The 17093-nt window shown below is 64.9% G+C and overlaps 1 protein-coding gene across 1 annotated transcript in view; it reads left to right on the top strand.

Moving 5' to 3' along the window:
* The window catches only part of LOC104569639 (filamin-A-like), a 32563-nt gene extending 15749 nt beyond the window's left edge, over positions 1–16814 (top strand). Inside the window, 22 exon segments of the mRNA XM_088539162.1 lie at positions 1632–1755; positions 1832–1988; positions 2779–2968; positions 3222–3245; positions 3815–4062; positions 4151–4253; positions 4727–4867; positions 4974–5102; positions 5189–5362; positions 6017–6178; positions 6258–6310; positions 6312–6462; positions 7118–7270; positions 7484–7606; positions 8360–8626; positions 9236–9373; positions 9502–9617; positions 11237–11369; positions 12508–12684; positions 13826–14044; positions 14734–14946; positions 16625–16814. Coding sequence (XP_088395288.1) covers positions 1632–1755; positions 1832–1988; positions 2779–2968; positions 3222–3245; positions 3815–4062; positions 4151–4253; positions 4727–4867; positions 4974–5102; positions 5189–5362; positions 6017–6178; positions 6258–6310; positions 6312–6462; positions 7118–7270; positions 7484–7606; positions 8360–8626; positions 9236–9373; positions 9502–9617; positions 11237–11369; positions 12508–12684; positions 13826–14044; positions 14734–14946; positions 16625–16812 — 3383 coding nt within the window. The 3' untranslated portion in view covers positions 16813–16814.
* The last annotated feature ends 279 nt before the right edge of the window (positions 16815–17093 follow it).

Raw genomic sequence — 17093 nt, 5'->3', positions numbered from 1 at the left:
GAGGGTGTAGGGGTCTCCCACAGGGTGCTATAGGGTCTCGGGATACCCCATAGGGTGCCCTAGGAGGGTGTAGGGGTCTCCCACAGGGTGCTGTAGGGTTTCAGGATACCCCATAGGGTGCTATAGGGTCTTGGGATACCCCATAGGGTGCCCTAGGAGGGCCTGGGGGTCTCCCACAGGGTGCTATAGGGTCTCGGGATACCCCATAGGGTGCTCTAGGAGGGTGTAGGGGTCTCCCATAGGGTGCTATAGGGTCTCAGGATACCCCATAGGGTGCTCTAGGAGGGCCTGGGGGTCTCCCACAGGGTGCTATAGGGTCTCGGGATACCCCATAGGGTGCTGTAGGGTCTCGGGATACCCCATAGGGTGCTCTAGGAGGGTGTAGGGGTCTCCCATAGGGTGCTATAGGGTCTCAGGATACCCCATAGGGTGCTCTAGGAGGGCCTGGGGGTCTCCCACAGGGTGCTATAGGGTCTCGGGATACCCCATAGGGTGCTGTAGGGTCTCGGGATACCCCATAGGGTGCTCTAGGAGGGTGTAGGGGTCTCCCACAGGGTGCTATAGGGTCTCGGAATACCCCATAGGGTGCTCTAGGAGGGTCTGGGGGTCTCCCACAGGGTGCTATAGGGTTTCAGGATACCCCACAGGGTGCTATAGGGTCTCAGGATGCCCCATAGGGTGCTCTAGGAGGGTGTAGGGGTCTCCCACAGGGTGCTATAGGGTCTCAGGATACCCCATAGGGTGCCCTAGGAGGGTGTAGGGGTCTCCCATAGGGTGCTATAGGGTCTCGGGATGCCCCATAGGCTGCTCTAGGAGGGTGTAGGGGTCTCCCACAGGGTGCTATAGGGTCTCAGGATGCCCCATAGGGTGCTCTAGGAGGGCGTAGGGGTCTCCCACAGGGTGCTTATAGGGTCTCGGGATACCCCTTAGGGTGCTCTAGGAGGGCCTAGGGGTCTCCCACAGGGTGCTATAGGGTCTCGGGATACCCCATAGGGTGCTCTAGGAGGGTGTAGGGGCCTCCCACAGGGTGCTATAGGGTCTCAGGATACCCCATAGGGTGCTCTAGGGTCTCGGGATACCCCTTAGGGTGCTCTAGGAGGGCCTAGGGGTCTCCCACAGGGTGCTATAGGGTCTCAGGATACCCCATAGGGTGCTATAGGAGGGTGTAGGGGTCTCCCACAGGGTGCTATAGGGTCTTGGGATGCCCCATAGGGTGCTCTAGGAGGACGTAGGGGTCTCCCACAGGGTGCTATAGGGTCTTGGGATGCCCCATAAGGTGCCCTAGGAGGGTGTAGGGGTCTCCCACAGGGTGCTATAGGGTCTCGGGATACCCCACAGGGTGCTATAGGGTCTTGGGATGCCCCATAAGGTGCCCTAGGAGGGTGTAGGGGTCTCCCACAGGGTGCTATAGGGTCTCGGGATACCCCACAGGGTGCTATAGGGTCTCGGGATACCCCATAGGATGCTATAGGGTCTCAGGATACCCCATAGGCTGCTCTGGGCGCTCAGGAGACCCCGTCGGGCGCTGCAGTAGGTTTGGGGCCCCCTTGGGGGTCTCGAGGCCCCCCGGGGGTTCCGCAGCACCCCGGGGTGCTCGTGGGGCACCCCAGGGACCCCCCGCGTCCCCCCAGGCGTGGTGGAGCCCGTGGACGTGGCGGACAACGGGGACGGGACGCAGCGCGTGAGCTACGTGCCCTCCCGCGAGGGGCCCTACAGCATCTCGGTGCGCTACGGCGACGAGGAGGTGCCGCGCAGGTGACGCTGCCCCCGACGCCCCGCAACACCCGCCCCAGGGTGTTGTCCGCGTCCGCCTGACGGCCCTGCCCCGCAGCCCCTTCAAGGTGAAGGCGCTGCCCACGCACGACGCCAGCAAGGTGAAGGCCAGCGGGCCCGGCCTCAACACGACCGGCGTCCCCGCCAGCCTCCCCGTGGAGTTCACCATCGACGCCAAGGACGCCGGCGAGGGGCTGCTGGCCGTGCAGATCACGGTGGGGACACCGGGGGGACGGGGACGGCGGGAGGGAGCTGGGGACGGAGCCGGGACGGGAGGGCGGGGGACAGGGAGAGATGGGGACAAGGACAACATGGCAGGGGGACAAATGGGTGGGAACGGGAGAAAGGATTGGGGACAAGGAGAGCAGGACAGGAGCCAGGACAGGGTGGCAGGGGACAGGAAGAGATGGGGACAAGGAGAGGAGGAAGAGATTGGGGACAAGGACAACATGGCAGGGGGACAGAGACAAATGGGTGGGAACAGGAGAAAGGGACTGGGGACAAGGAGAGCAGGAGGGAGCTGGGGACAGGGTGGCAGGGGACAGGAAGAGATGGGGACAAGGACAACATGGCAATGGGACAGAGACAAATTGTTGGGAATGAGAGAAAGGGATTGGGGACAAGGAGAGCAAGAGGGAGCTGGGGACAGGAAGAGATGGGGACAAGGGAGAACAGGAAGGGGTTGGGGACAAGGACAACATGGCAGAGGGGCAGAGACAAATTGGTGGGAACAGGAGAAAGGGCTTGGGGACACGGAGAGCAGGAGGGAGCTGGGGACAGGGTGGCAGGGACAAGAGGAAGGGGATGGGGACACGGATAGGATGGTGGAGAACGGGAGGAAGGGATTGGGGACAAGGCCAGGAGCAGGGACGGGGTCAGCAGGAAGTGGTTGGCCATAGGGGACAGGAGGAGGAGATTGGGACAAGGGCCAGGGCCACAACGAGGCCCGGGGTGACGCTCCCGAGCCGAGTGACAGCGCGGCGGCCACCACCGTGTCCCCCCCAGGACCCCGAGGGCAAACCCAAGAAGGCGACGATCCGCGACAACCAGGACGGCACCTACACGGTGTCCTACGTGCCCGACATGACGGGCCGCTACACCATCCTCATCAAGTACGGCGGCGACGAGATCCCCTACTCGCCCTACCGCATCCGCGCCGTGCCCACCGGCGACGCCAGCAAGTGCACCGTCACCGGTGAGCGGCGCCGCAGCCGGCGCCGGCTGACGCACACCCGCCCGCGGGGTGACACCGCCAGCACCACCCACCCGCTTGCGGCCGGGCACGGGGCGCGCGGGGACGGTGCCCTCACGAGTGTCTCACTGGATTTCTTGCTTCTCTGCCCACCCCGCGCCCACCCCCTGTTGTCCCCCCCGCCCCTTGTTGCCCCCCCCGCCCCCTCTGGCCCCCTCTCCCCCCTTCTTGCCCCCCTTTTTGCCCCACGCTCTAGTCTCCATCGGAGGTCACGGCTTAGGTAAGCGCACGGCATGGCTCGCTTGGCGGGGGGGCGCACGTCCGACCCCCCCCGCCCCCAAAATCGGGACCTTCCCCCGGTGACGTTACCAGCAGGGGGGGGTGACACGGCAGGAATGGGACCCCCACACACACACACACACATGATGCAGCTTTAATTAGGGGGTGCCCTAATTAAGCATCGCGGATGCCTGGAGTTCTCCTTTAAATCATTTCCGCCTTAAGATGTGATGAAATGTAATTAAGAGGCTTAATTGGGCCCCCCCCATGTTTTGGGCCGGGGGGGGGTTACCCTTGCTGGTAAGGTCACCGCTCGGCACCCGTTTGGGGAGGGGGTGGGGGGGGCCTGTGCATTATTAAGGCCTCCCCCGTTGCCCCCCTCCTCCCCGTGGCATGGCATGAGTTTGCCCGGTCTCGCGGGTTGTTCCTTTGCCCGGTCTCGCGGGTTGTTCCTACAGCGTTTTGGGCGGGGGGTTACCGGGTTTACGGCACTTTGGGGGTGCACGGGTCGGGGTCGGGGGGGCGGTTTGGGGGTGCAGCGCAGTCACCCCCCCGCCCTCCCCGGGGCAGGGACAGGCCTGGGCCCCACCATCCAGATCGGCGAGGAGACGGTGATCACGGTGGACGCCAAGGCGGCGGGCAAGGGCAAGGTGACGTGCACGGTGTGCACGCCCGACGGCTCCGAGGTGGACGTGGACGTGGTGGAGAACGCGGACGGCACCTTCGACATCTTCTACACCGCCCCCCAGCCCGGCAAGTACGTCATCTGCGTGCGCTTCGGCGGCGAGCACATCCCCAACAGCCCCTTCCAGGTCATGGTGAGTGGCGGGGACGGCGGCGGGGACGGGGACGGCGCGGGGGGACCGCGCGGGTGACGGCGCCGCTCAGCGCGTCGCGTCCCCGCAGGCCACCGACCGCCCGCTGCTGGGCGTCAACGGGCTGGACATGGCCGGGCTGCGGCCCTTCGACCTCGTCATCCCCTTCACCATCAAGAAGGGCGAGATCACGGGTGAGGAGGGGGCCCAAAATGCTTGAGGGGGGGGTCAGGGCCCCTTAGGGAGCTCCTCAGAACCCCTCGGGTCCTCCCAGGGCTCCCCAAAATAGTCAGGGGGTCCCTGGAGCCCCTTGGGGTCTTCCCAGAGCCCCCTGGTTCCTCCCAGGGCTTCCCAAAATAGTCAGGGGGTCCCTGGAGCCCCTTGGGGTCTTCCCAGAGCCCCCCGGTTCCTCCCAGGGCTCCCCAAAATAGGGGGTCCCCAGAGCCCCTTGGGATCTTCCCAGAGCCCCCCGGTTCCTCCTAGGGCTCCCCAAACCAGCCAATGTCTTCCCAGGGGGTCTTCACACCCCCTTAGGTCCTCCCAGGGTCCTCACAACAGCCAGGGGGTCCCTGGAGCCCCCCGAGTCCCCTGGGGGGTCCCTATGGGGTGCTGGACACCCAGCCCATGGCATGGGGGGGTCACCGTCCTTCCCTGCCCCCCCGTCCAGGCGAGGTGCGGATGCCCTCGGGCAAGGTGGCCAAGCCGGACATCACGGACAACAAGGACGGCACGGTGACGGTGCGCTTCGCGCCCAGCGAGGCCGGCCTGCACGAGATGGACATCCGCTACGAGAACATGCACATCCCCGGTGCGCACAGCCCGGCCGCGACACCCCGCGACACCCCGTGACACCCTGCAGCGCCCCGCAACACCCCACAACACCCCGCAACACCCTTTCCCCCGTCCCGTTGTAGGCAGCCCGCTACAGTTCTACGTGGACTACGTCAACAGCGGCCACGTCACGGCCTACGGCCCCGGCCTCATCCACGGCACCGTCAACAAACCGGCCACCTTCACCGTCAACACCAAGGACGCCGGCGAGGGTGAGGCCGGCATCGGCGGCGGCGGGGGGGTCTCCCGGACGCCGGGGCCCTTCCGGACCCCCCCGCCGACCCCCCCGCCGCTCCAGGTGGGCTCTCGCTGGCCGTGGAGGGGCCTTCCAAGGCGGAGATCAGCTGCACCGACAACCAGGACGGCTCGTGCAGCGTCTCCTACCTGCCCATGCTGCCCGGCGACTACAGCATCGTGGTCAAGTACAACGACAAGCACATCGCCGGCAGCCCCTTCACCGCCCGCATCACCGGTGCGTCGCGGCTGACTGCTCGTGTCGGTGGTACCGGCCGGGTTGGGGGTGTCAGGGCGGTCCCAGGAGCCCCTTCACCACCTGTATCGCTGCTACAGGGGAGTTTGGGGGACAGAGGGGGTCCTGGGGCGCCCTTTTACTGCCTGTATCAGCAGTTAGGGTGTCATAGGGTGCTCAGAGAGCCCCTTCACCACCTGTATTGCTGGTACAGGGGAATTTGGGGGGGTCATTGGAGCCCCTCCACTGCCTGTATCGCTGGTACAGGGGAGTTTGGGGGTCACAGGGGGTCCTGGGGTGCCCTTTTACTGCCTGTATCAGCATAGGGTGTCAGAGGGTGCTCAGCCCCTTTGCCACCTGTAATCACAGGTACAGGGAGGGGTCGGGGGGTCCCAGGGGCCCCTTCGCTGCCTGTGTGACCAACGAGGCAGGTTTGGGGTGTCTTAGGAGTCCTGGGGGTCCCTTCACCACCTGTATCTGTGGTACAGGGGTGTTTGGGGGGGTCATAGGAGCCCTCGGGGGTCTCTTCACTGCCTGTGTCATCAATTCAGGAGCTTTAGGGTGTCGCAGGGGTTTTGGGGGCCTCCTGTGTCACCGGTACAGGAGGTTTTGGGGTGTCTTCTGGGGACCCTGCTGACCCCCGCGCCATCCCCGCAGGTGACGACAGCCTGCGCCTGTCCCACCTCAAGGTGGGCACCTCGGCCGACATCCCCCTGGACATCGGCGAGACCGACCTGAGCCAGCTCACGGCCACCGTGACGTCGCCCTCGGGCCGCCAGGAGCCCTGCCAGCTCAAGCGGCTGCGCAACGGCCACGTCGGTGCGGCGCGGGACGGGGACGCGCGGCGGCGGCGGTGACGGTGACGGCGGTGACCGCAGCGCGTCCCCGCTCCGCGCAGGCATCTCCTTCGTGCCGCAGGAGGTGGGCGAGCACCTGGTGCACATCTCGCGCGGGGGGGAAGCCGCTGGCGCGCAGCCCCGTGGCCGTCACCATCACCCCGGCGGAGCTGGGCGACGCCAGCCGCGTGCGCGTGGCCGGGCCGGGCCTGCGCGAGGGCCGCACGTTCGAGCCGGCCTCCTTCACCATCGACACGCGCGACGCCGGTACATGTGCCGGGGGGATTCCCGAGGGATGGAGCGGGAAGGGGACGCCCCTCTGCATGGGGGGGCCTCTCCGGACGCCTGGGCCCCTGGCGGGGGCGCCTGGGGGGTGTTGGGCACAGCAGGAGCCCCTCAACATGCAGTAGGGTCCAATGGGGGTCCCTGTTGGTGGAGTGGGGGCTCCCCCGGACACCGGGGCCCTCCTGGACCCCTCCGTGAACACCCGGGTCCCTTGGGCAGGTTACGGGGGGCTCAGTCACTCCAATGGGGGTCCATGTTGGTGGAGCGGGGGTCCCCCGGACCCCGGGGCCCTCCTGGACCCCTCTGCGGACACCCCGGTCCCTTGGGCAGGTTACGGGGGGCTCAGCCAGTCTAATGGGGGTCCCTGTTGGTGGAGTGGGGGCTCCCCCGGACGCCGGGGCCCTTGGGCAGGTTACAACGGGCTCAGCCTGTCCATTGAGGTCCAGTTGGGGGTCCCTGTTGGTGGAGTGGGGGTCCCCCGGGAACCTCCTGGACCCCTCCACAAACACCCGGGTCCCTTGGGCAGGTTACAGGGGGCTCAGCCAGTCTAATGGGGGTCCCTGTTGGTGGAGTGGGGGTCCCCCGGACACCAGGGCCCTCCTGGACCCCTCCATGGACACCCCGGTCCCTTGGGTAGGTTACGGGGGCCTCAGCCTGTCCATCGAGGGCCCCAGCAAGGTGGACATCACCACGGAGGAGCTGGAGGACGGGACCTGCCGCGTCTCCTACTGCCCCACCGAGCCCGGCAACTACATCATCTCCGTGAAGTTCGGCGACCAGCACGTCCCCGGTGCGCGGCCGGGGACACCGGGAGGGGACGGGGGGCCTGGGGGGGCTCTGGGACCACTGGAAAAGTGTCCGGGGGGCGATTGAGGTCCCTGAGGCGAATGCTGTGGGGCTGGTGGTGCTTTGGGGGCTGCTCGGAGAGGTCTGGGGAGCCAGGAGGTGGTGGGGACCCCCACGGGGGCACCCTGACCGTGTCCCTCCCACGGGGGTCCTGCAGGAAGCCCCTTCTCGGTGAAGGTGACGGGCGAGGGCCGCGTCAAGGAGAGCATCACGCGCCGGCGCCGGGCGCCCGCCGAGGCCAGCGTGGGCACCGCCTGCGACCTCAGCCTCAAGATGCCGGGTGAGCGGGGCCGGGGGACACGGCGGGTCCCTGCACACTCCTCGGAGCCCCTGGAACGGGGCCTGGGTGGCCCAGAAGTTCTGAGGGGTCTCAGGAGGTTCCTGGGTGACTTAGGAGCTCTTGGGGGGTCTCAAAAGGCTCCTGGGGCACCTCAGGAGGGTCTTCGGGGTGTCAGATAGTTCCTAGGGGGTCCAGAAGTTCCTGAGGGGTCTCGGAAGGTTCCTGGGGCACCTCAGGAGGGTCCTGGGGGTGTCAGATGATTCCTGAGGGGTCTCAGGAGGCTCCTGTGGCACCTCGGGAGGGTCTTGGGGGTGTCAGATAGTTCCTGGGGGTCCAGAAGTTCCTGAGGGGTCTCAGGAGGTTCCTGGGGCACCTCAGGAGGGTCTTGGGGGTGTCAGATGATTCCTGGGGGGTCCAGAAGTTCCTGAGGGGTCTCAGGAGGTTCCTGGGGCACCTCGGGAGGGTCTTGGGGGTGTCAGATGGTTCCTGGGGGGTCCAGAAGTTCCTGAGGGGTCTTGGGAGGTTCCTGGAGGATCTCGAGAGGTTCCGCGGTGGAGGCTGAAGGGACCCAGGTGGGGACAGGATGGGGACAGCATCTATGGGGACCCATTGGAGGCCCCCGAGGACACCTGGGAGGTCCCGAGGACGGATCAGGGCTGTGGGAGAAGACGGGACCGAGTCCAGGGGGTGCCCAGGGCCACGCGGAGGGTCCCCGCGGGCGCCGGGCCGCTCGGTGACCCGCCGTCCCCGCAGAGCTGAGCGCGCACGAGGTGACCGCGGTGGTGACGGGCCCCTCGGGCCAGGCGGTGCCGGCCCAAGTGCTCGAGGGCGACGGCGGCGCCTACTGCATCCGCTTCGTGCCCGGCGAGACCGGCGTGCACTCGGTCAGCGTCAAGGACCGGGGCCAGCACGTGCCCGGCAGCCCCTTCCAGTTCACCGTGGGCCCCCTGGGCGAGGGGGGCGCCCACAAGGTCCGCGCCGGCGGCCCCGGCCTCGAGCGGGCCGAGGCCGGAGTGCCAGGTGAGCGCCGGGGCGTCGGAGCGGGGCGAGGGGGCCCGAAAACACCCCGAGCTGCCCAAAACCCCCCTGGGGCCACCGGAACCCACCTGGGGCACCCAAATCTGCTCAAGGTGCCCCCAAAACCCCCCTGGGGCCACCGGAACCCACCTGGGGCACCTAAATCTGCTTAAGGTGCCCCCAAAACCCCCCTGGGGCCACCAGAACCCACCTGGGGCACCTAAATCTGCTTAAGGTGCCCCAAAACCCCCCTGGGGCCACCAGAACCCGCCTGGGGCACCCAAATCTGCTCAAGGTGCCCCCAAAACCCCCTTGGGGCCACCAGAAAACGCCTGGGGCACCTAAATCTGCTCAAGCTGCCCCCAAAACCCCCCTTGGGGCCACCAGAACCCGCCTGAGGCACCTAAATCTGCTTAAGGTGCCCCCAAAACTCCCTGGGGCCACCGGAACCCGCCTGGGGCACCCAAATCTGCTCAAGGTGCCCTCAAAACCCTCTTAGGGCAGCCCAAATTCACACAAGCCCCCCCAAACCTGTCCAGACACCCCCAAACCACCCGACACCCCCCGGCTCGTTTCTCACCCCGTTCCCGTGTCCTCGTCCCCCTTCCCAAGCCGAGTTCAGCATCTGGACGCGCGAGGCCGGCGCCGGGGGCCTCTCCATCGCCGTGGAGGGGCCCAGCAAGGCCGAGATCGCCTTCGAGGACCGCAAGGACGGCTCCTGCGGGGTGTCCTACGTCGTGCAGGAGCCCGGTAAGGCCGCGGGCGGGTGACGGGGCGGCTGTAGTGCGGCTGTACCGAGCGGCAGCGGCGGTGGCTGACACCCCTTGTACCCCCATCTCCCTCGTCCCGGTGTCCCCCAACGCCGTCCTTCCCAACAGGCGACTACGAGGTGTCGGTGAAGTTCAACGAGGAGCACGTCCCCGACAGCCCCTTCGTGGTGACGGCCACGACGCCGTGCGACGCCGCGCGCCGTCTCACTGTTTCTAGCCTTCAGGTGAGGCACCGGGAGAAACCCCCCCAGCCCCATAGCCGCCCCCCGGCAGGGCCACGGGCCGGCCACGCGCAGGGCCGGGGAGCAGGGGGGCTCTGGGGTGTCGGGGGGTCTTCAGAGAGGTTTTGGAGGGGGCTACACGTCTCCAGGGGGTTCTAGGGGGTCCTAGGGAGGCTTTGGGGTGTCTATGGGGGCTACAGGCCTCCAGGGGGTCTGTGAGGGGGTCTAGGGGGTCCTAGGGAGGCTTTGGGGTGTCTATGGGGGCTACAGCCCTCCAGGGGGTCTGTGAGGGGGTCTAGGGGGTCCTAGGGAGGCTTTGGGGTGTCTATGGGGGCTACAGCCCTCCAGGGGGTCTGTGAGGGGGTCTAGGGGGTCCTAGGGAGGCTTTGAGAACATCTGTGGGGGCTACAGGCCTCCAGGGGTCTGCAAGGGGGTTTTCAGATAAGTTTTGGGGTGTCTAGGGGTGTCTATGGGGGCTACAGGCCTCCAGGAGGGCCTGTGAGGAGGTTCTAGGGGGTCCTAGGGAGGCTTTGGGGTGTCGGGGGTCTTCAGAGAGGTTTTGGAGGGGTCTTGGGGGCTACAGGCCTCCAGAGGGGTCCGTAAGGAGGTTTTATGGGCTCCTAGGGAGCCTTCGGGGTGTCTATGGGGGCTACAGGGCCTCCAGAAGGTCCTTAGGGAGGTTTTGGGGTGTCTAGGAGGTTCTAGGGGGTCTTCAGTGAAGTTGTGGGGTGTCTAGGGGTCTCCAGGCAGGTTTTGGGGGTGCTCGGGGGCTTCGTGCAGGTTTGGGGGTATCTGGGGGTCTGCAGGGAGGTTTGGGGTCCTCAGTGGGTTTTGGGGTCCCTGCGCTGGCCCTGGCGCCCGTGTGTCCCCCGGGGGGTTCGGGGGGTCTTTCTCTCGTGTCTCTTTTAAAGGCTATTAACAGCCCCAGCCCCGGGGGCTTAACGGGGGCGAGCGGCGCCCCCCCCGACCCGCCGGGCCCCCCGCTCGCTCCCGGTAACCCCCCGGCCCCCCAGGTGAGTGGGACCCCCCCATGGGGGCACTGGGTGTCCCCAAACCCCAAATCCTTCCTTGCCACAGGGACCCCCCCAAAATCGGGGGGTCGGTTAACCCCAAGGCAGAGGATTTGCGGTGGGGGTCGCCCCCTACAACGTGATTTCGGGGGTCCCCCGCAGGCTGGGTTGTTTTTTTTTTGGGGGGGGGGCAATCCTGGGGTGCAGATGCCCCCGCCTCGGGGTTGTTGGGGTGCAAATGCACCCCTTTTGGGGGGAAGGGAACATTTTGGGGTGCCAATGCCTCCCCAAGTGGGAGTTTGGGGGTGTTCATCCCCCCCAGGGTCATCGTGGGCAGGTTTGGGGTGTATTAACCCCCCCCCAGGGTAATTTGGGGGGGGGGTGTTAATGTGACCCCCGCGGGGGGGTCGCCCGCGGTTCGGCGGCTCCGCCCCCCCTCCAAGCCGCCTCCTTTTCCGCCTGTCGTCACTCCGGGGGGGGGTCCGACCCCCCCCACCAAGGTGGGTGTTCCGGCGGGGGGGGGTGGGGGCGCTCACTCCTGACCTGGGGGCCCCCCCCGTGGTTTGGGGGCCCCCCCACCCCCCCTCTGAGCCCCCCCCGCCCCCCCCGCAGGAGTCGGGGCTCAAGGTTCACCAACCGGCCTCCTTCGCCGTGAGCCTCAACGGCGCCAAGGGCCTCCTGGACGCCAAGGTGCACAGCCCGTCGGGCGCGCTGGAGGAGTGCCACATCACCGAGGTCACCGAAGGTCGGCGCCGACGCCCCTTTGGGGGCGTTTGGGGCATTTTTTGTTTTTTGGGGGGTTTTTTTGGGTATCCCATTTTGGCCCCAAGCCGGTGCCGCCTGAGCCTCCGGGTAGAGCAGGGGGTGGGAAGGACATGGGGGGGGAGGGGGGCTGCTTTGGGGGACGTTTTGGGGGTCACCTCCCCATTTTGGAGGGGGTCACCTCCCGTTTTGGGGGTCACCTCCCCGTTTTGGGTGGTCACCTCCCATTTTGGGGGGTCACCTCCCCATTTTGGAGGGGGTCACCTCCCCGTTTTGGGGGGGTCACACACCCTGTTGGCTCAGTCGAGCCCCCCCCCCCCCCTGCTTTTGGATGGGTTTTGGGGCCAATGAAGGGGGTTTTGGCAACACCCCAACCCACGATCTGGGGGTGTCGCTTTGGCCGTAACAAGGGGTTTTTGGGGGGTGTTTTCACCCCCGGGGGGGGGCCGGCCGACCCCACTGGGGTCCCCCCCACTACAGGGGCCATTTTGGGGTGCCCCCCCCCGAGCAAATCCTCTGTTTTGGGGGGGATGTGGTTGAATCCGAGAGGTTTGGGCCCTTCTAGAGCCAGTCTGGAGGTGGGTGGGTTTTTTTGGGGGGGTCATGCTGGTTTTGGGGGGTTCATGCTGGTTTTGGGGGGTCTTGCTGGTTTTTTGGCAGTCGCAGCAGGTTTGGGGTTCCCATTCCCGTCATTCCCGTTCCCAGACAAGTTCGCAGTGCGCTTCATCCCGCGGGTTTGGGGTTCCCGTTCCCGTCATTCCCGTTCCCGTTCCCATTCCCAGACAAGTTTGCGGTGCGGTTCATCCCGCGGGTTTGGGGTTCCCGTTCCCATTTCCGTTCCCGTCATTCCCATTCCCGTCATTCCCGTTCCCAGACAAGTTCGCCGTGCGCTTCATCCCGCGGGTTTGGGGTTCCCGTTCCCATTCCCGTCATTCCCTTTCCCATTCCCTTTCCCATTCCCGTCATTCCCATTCCCGTCATTCCCGTTCCCAGACAAGTTCGCTGTGCGCTTCATCCCGCGGGTTTGGGGTTCCCGTTCCCATTCCCGTTCCCATTCCCGTCATTCCCTTTCCCGTTCCCGTCGTTCCCATTCCCGTCATTCCCATTCCCGTCGTTCCCAGACAAGTTCGCCGTGCGCTTCATCCCGCGGGAGAACGGCGTCTACTCCATCGACGTCAAGTTCGACGGCTCCCACATCCCGGGCAGCCCCTTCAAGGTCCGCGTGGGGGAGCCCGGCCAGGCCGGAGACCCCGGCCTCGTGTCGGCCTACGGCCCCGGCCTGGAGGGCGGCACCACCGGTACGTGGGCGGGCCCTATAGGGCGCCTATGGGATCCCTATGGATGGGCCCCTGTAGGATCCCTGTGGACAGGCCCCTATGGACGGGCCCCTATGGACGGGCCCCTATAGGATCCCTATGGACGGGCCTCTGTGGACAGGCCCCTATAGGATCCCTGTGGATGGGCCCTATGGACGGGCCCCTATAGGATCTCTATGGACAGGCCCCTGTGGACAGGCCCCTATGGACGGGCCCCTATAGGATCTCTGTGGACGGGCCCCTATGGATGGGCTCCTGTGGACGGGCCCCTATAGGGCGCCTATAGGATCCCTATGGACGGGCCCCTGTGAACAAGCCTCTGTGGACAGGCCCCTATAGGATCCCTGTGGATGGGCCCTATGGACGGGCCCCTGTGGACGGGCCCCTATAGGATCCCTATGGATGGGCCCTATGGACGGGCCCCTATAGGATCCCTGTGGACAGGCCCCTATAGGGCCCCTGTGGATGGGCCCCTATAGGATCCCTGTGGACAGGCCCCTATGGACGGGCCCCTATAGGATCCCCATACGCGGGGATGGGGACACCAGGGACCTCGGGCTTCCTCCTCACCCTGGGGAGGCCTGTGGGGTTATGGGGGGCTATAGTGTCCCACGGGGTCGCCGTAGTGTCCCGTAGGGTCGCTATAGTGTCCCATAGAGCTGCTATAGTGTCCCGTAGGGCTGCTGTAGTGTCCCAGAGGCCGCTATAGTGTCCCCATAGGGCCACCATAGTGTCCCACAGGGCTGCTATAATGTCCCATAGGGCTGCTGTAGTGTCCCATAGGGGGTTCCTGCGGGGTTGAAGGAGGGTTCTATAAGGTCACAGGAGCTCCTATGGGGTCACGGGGGCTCCTGTGGGGCTAGAGGAGGGTCCTATGGGGCTGGAGGAGGGTCCTGTGGGGCCACAGGGCCTCCTATGGGGCTGGAGGAGGGTCCTATGGGGCCACGTGGTCTCCTATGGGGCAGAGGTGGGGGCAGAGAGGGGTTCCATAGCCCCCTGCTGTGGCCCCCCCCGGGGTGAGGGGTGTCACTATGGGGCCGCCCCACGGCGTCGCTATGGGGCCGCCCCACGGCATCGCTATGGGGTCGCTACGGGGCCGCCCCACGGCGTCGCCTGCCCCCAGGCTCCCCGGCGGAGTTCGTGGTGAACACGGCCAAGGCCGGCCCCGGCGCGCTGGCCGTCACCATCGACGGCCCCTCCAAGGTGAAGATGGACTGTCGCGAGTGCCCCGAGGGCTACCGCGTCACCTACACCCCCATGGCCCCCGGCAGCTACCTCATCGCCGTCAAGTTCGGGGGGCCCCACCACATCGCGGGCAGCCCCTTCAAGGCCAAGATCACCGGTACGGGGGGGACGGGAGCCGTGGGGGGACACTGGGGGCACAGGAGCAATGGGGGGACACTGGGGGGACGGGAGCCGTGGGGGGGACACTGGGGGGACGGGAGCCATGGGGGGACAGGAGCAATGGGGGGCATTGGGACAGGAGCGATGGGGACATTGCAGGGGACAGGAGTGATAGGGGGGACATCGGGACAGGAGCAGTGGGACATTTGGGGGGTGCAGGAGGGGTGTAGGGGACATTTGGGGGGTGTAGGGAACATTGGGGGGTGCAGGAGGGGTGCAGGGGACATTTGGGGGGTGCAGGGGACATTTGGGGGTGCAGAAGGGGTGTAGGGGACATTTGGGGGGTGCAGGGGACATCTGGGGGTACAGGAGGGGTGTAGGGGACATCTGGGGGTACAGGAGGGGTGTAGGGGACATTTGGGGGTGCAGAAGGGGTGCAGGGGACATTTGGGGGGTGTAGGGAACATTGGGGGGTGCAGGAGGGGTGCAGGGGACATTTGGGGGGTGCAGGGGACATTTTAAGGGACATTTCGGGGGGGAGGAGCCATCTGGGGGGCACCAGGGATGTGGGGAGACGTTTTGCGGGACACGGGAGGTGCAGGGGGCCCATTGGGGACACCGGGAAGGCAGAGAGGAGGGTTCGGGGACGTCTGTCCCCCCGGGGCCGCCTCGACGTGTCCCCCGCAGGGCCCCGCCTGGTGAGCAGCCACAGCCTGCGCGAGACGTCCTCGGTGCTGGTGGACGCGGCCGGACGCCCCGAGGCCGCCGCCGCCGCCACCGCCGCCCCCGGCGTCCCCCGGGTCCCCTCCGACGCCACCAAGGTGGTGGCCAAGGGGCTGGGCCTCAACAAGGCCTTCGTGGGCCAGAAGAATTCCTTCACCGTGGACTGCAGCAAGGCCGGTAGGGCCCGGGGGACACGGGGGGGACGTGGGGGGGACACGGGGGACACAGGGGACACCGTCACCGAGGGGCTGGCGGGAGAGCCCGGCTGCGGCTTGGGGTCCTTTTTGAGGGAAAACGCTCCAAGATGGCGTCTTGTGAGGGAAACGTCTCCCCTTTGGGGCCTTTCTGAGGGAAAAGAGCCCCCTGGGGAACTTTTTGAGGGAAAAAAAACCTAGTTTAGGGATCTGAGGGAAAAGTCCCCCCTTTGGAGCATTTTTGAGCCAAAATCCCCCCCTTTGGAGCCTTTCTGAGGGAAAAGACCCCCACTTTGTAGCTTTTTTGAGCAAAAAGAGCCCCTTGGGGAACTTTCTGAGGGAAAAGCCCCACTTTGGAGCATTTTTGAGCCCAAACACTCCTTTGGAGCCTTTCTGAGGGAAAAGACCCCCTTGGGGAACTTTTTGAGGGAAAAGAGCTCCTTGGGCACCTTTCTGAGGGAAAAGACCCTTTTTTGGAGCCTTTCTGAGGGAAAAGCCCCCCTTTGGAGCCTTTTTGAGGGATAAGACCCCCCCTTTGGAGCATTTTTGAGCCAAATCACTCCTTTGGAGCCTTTTTGACAGAAAAGCCCCACTTTGGACCCTTTTTGAGGAAAAAGACCCACTTTGGAGTCTTTCTGAGGGAAAAGACCCCCCTTTGGAGCCTTTTTCAGCGAAGAGCCCCACTTCAGAGCCTTTTTGAGCAAACAGAGCCCCTTGGGCAACTTTTTGAGGGAAAAGTCCCACTTTGGAGCCTTTTAGAGGGAAAAGAAACCCTCGGGCACTTTCTTAAGTGAAAACCCCACTTCGGAGCGTTTTTGAGGGAAAAAAAAACCCACCTTGGGCAACTTTTTGAGGGAAAAGACCCCCTTGGGCACCTTTTTAAGGGAAAGTCCCCCACTTTGGAACCCTTTTGAAAGAAAAGCCCCCCTTCAGAGCCTTTTTGAGGGAAAAGACCCACTTTAGGGAGCTTTTTGAGGGAAAATTCCCCCTCTGGAGCCTTTTGGAAAGAATAGATCTCTTGGGGCACCTTTTTGAGTGAAAAGCCCCACTTTGGAGACCTTTTGAGGGAAAAGTCTTCACTTTAGAGCCTTTCTGAGGGAAAAGACTCCTTGGGCACCTTTTTGAAGGAAAAGATCCACCTTGGTTCCTTTTCTGAAGGAAAAGCCCTGTTTTGGGTGTCTTTTTGAGGGAAAAGCCCATGTGTTTGTGTTTTTTTTTGAGGGAGAAGGCCCTCTTTGGGTGCCCTTTTGAGGGAAAAGCTGCACTTTAGGGAGCTTTTTGAGGGAAAATTCCCCCTCTGGATCCTTTTGGAGGGAAAAGACCCATCTTTGGAGCCTTTTTGAGGGAAAAGTTCCCCCTTTGGAGCCTTTGTGAGGGAAAAGCCTTACCTTGGGCATCTTTTTGAGGGAAAAGCCGCGTTTTGGAGCCTTTTTGAGGGAAAAGCCGCCCTTTGGACACCTTTTTGAGGGAAAAGCCACGTTTTGGAGCCTTTTTGAGGGAAAAGACCCATCTTTGGACACCTTTTTGAGGGAAAAGCCGCGTTTTGGAGCCTTTTAGAGGGAAAAGCCTTACCTTGGACACCTTTTTGAGGGAAAAGCCGCGTTTTGGAGCCTTTTTGAGGGAAGACCCCCCCTGCAGCGTGTTTCCCCTCCTTTCCGCAGGGAACAACATGCTGCTGGTCGGGGTGCAGGGCCCGCGCGCGCCCTGCGAGGAGATCGTGGTGAAGCACCTGGGCAACCAGCTCTACAACGTGGGCTACCTGCTGCGCGACCGGGGCGACTACGTCCTCGTGGTCAAGTGGGGCGACCAGCACGTGCCCAACAGCCCCTTCCACGTGTCCGTGCCCTGAGCGACCCCCCTTCCCCTCCGGACGTCTGGGGCCCTGGCGTCGCCCCCCCTTCTTCTTCATCCTCCTCCTCCTCCTCCTCCCGGACGCCTGGGCCCCTCGCACCCACACCACTGCCGCCTCTCTGACCACTACCCCTTCGTCACGCCATGTTCCCCCCAGCCCTGGGGAGGGGGATCGGGGAGGGACCCCCCCCTTTCTGCTGCTTCCATTATGTATCTTTCTTCTACTCCCCTGCCCCGTTTTTTTTTTTTTTTGTTATTTTATTTTAATTTTTTTAACAT

This window comes from Tinamus guttatus, unplaced genomic scaffold, assembly GCF_059628265.1.
Source record: "Tinamus guttatus ecotype Peru unplaced genomic scaffold, ASM5962826v1 Tinamus_guttatus_pri_ptg001442l, whole genome shotgun sequence".
NCBI lineage: Eukaryota > Metazoa > Chordata > Aves > Tinamiformes > Tinamidae > Tinamus > Tinamus guttatus.
The sequence above is the reverse complement of the archived record's forward strand: the minus strand, read 5'-3'. Positions and strand labels throughout refer to the sequence as shown.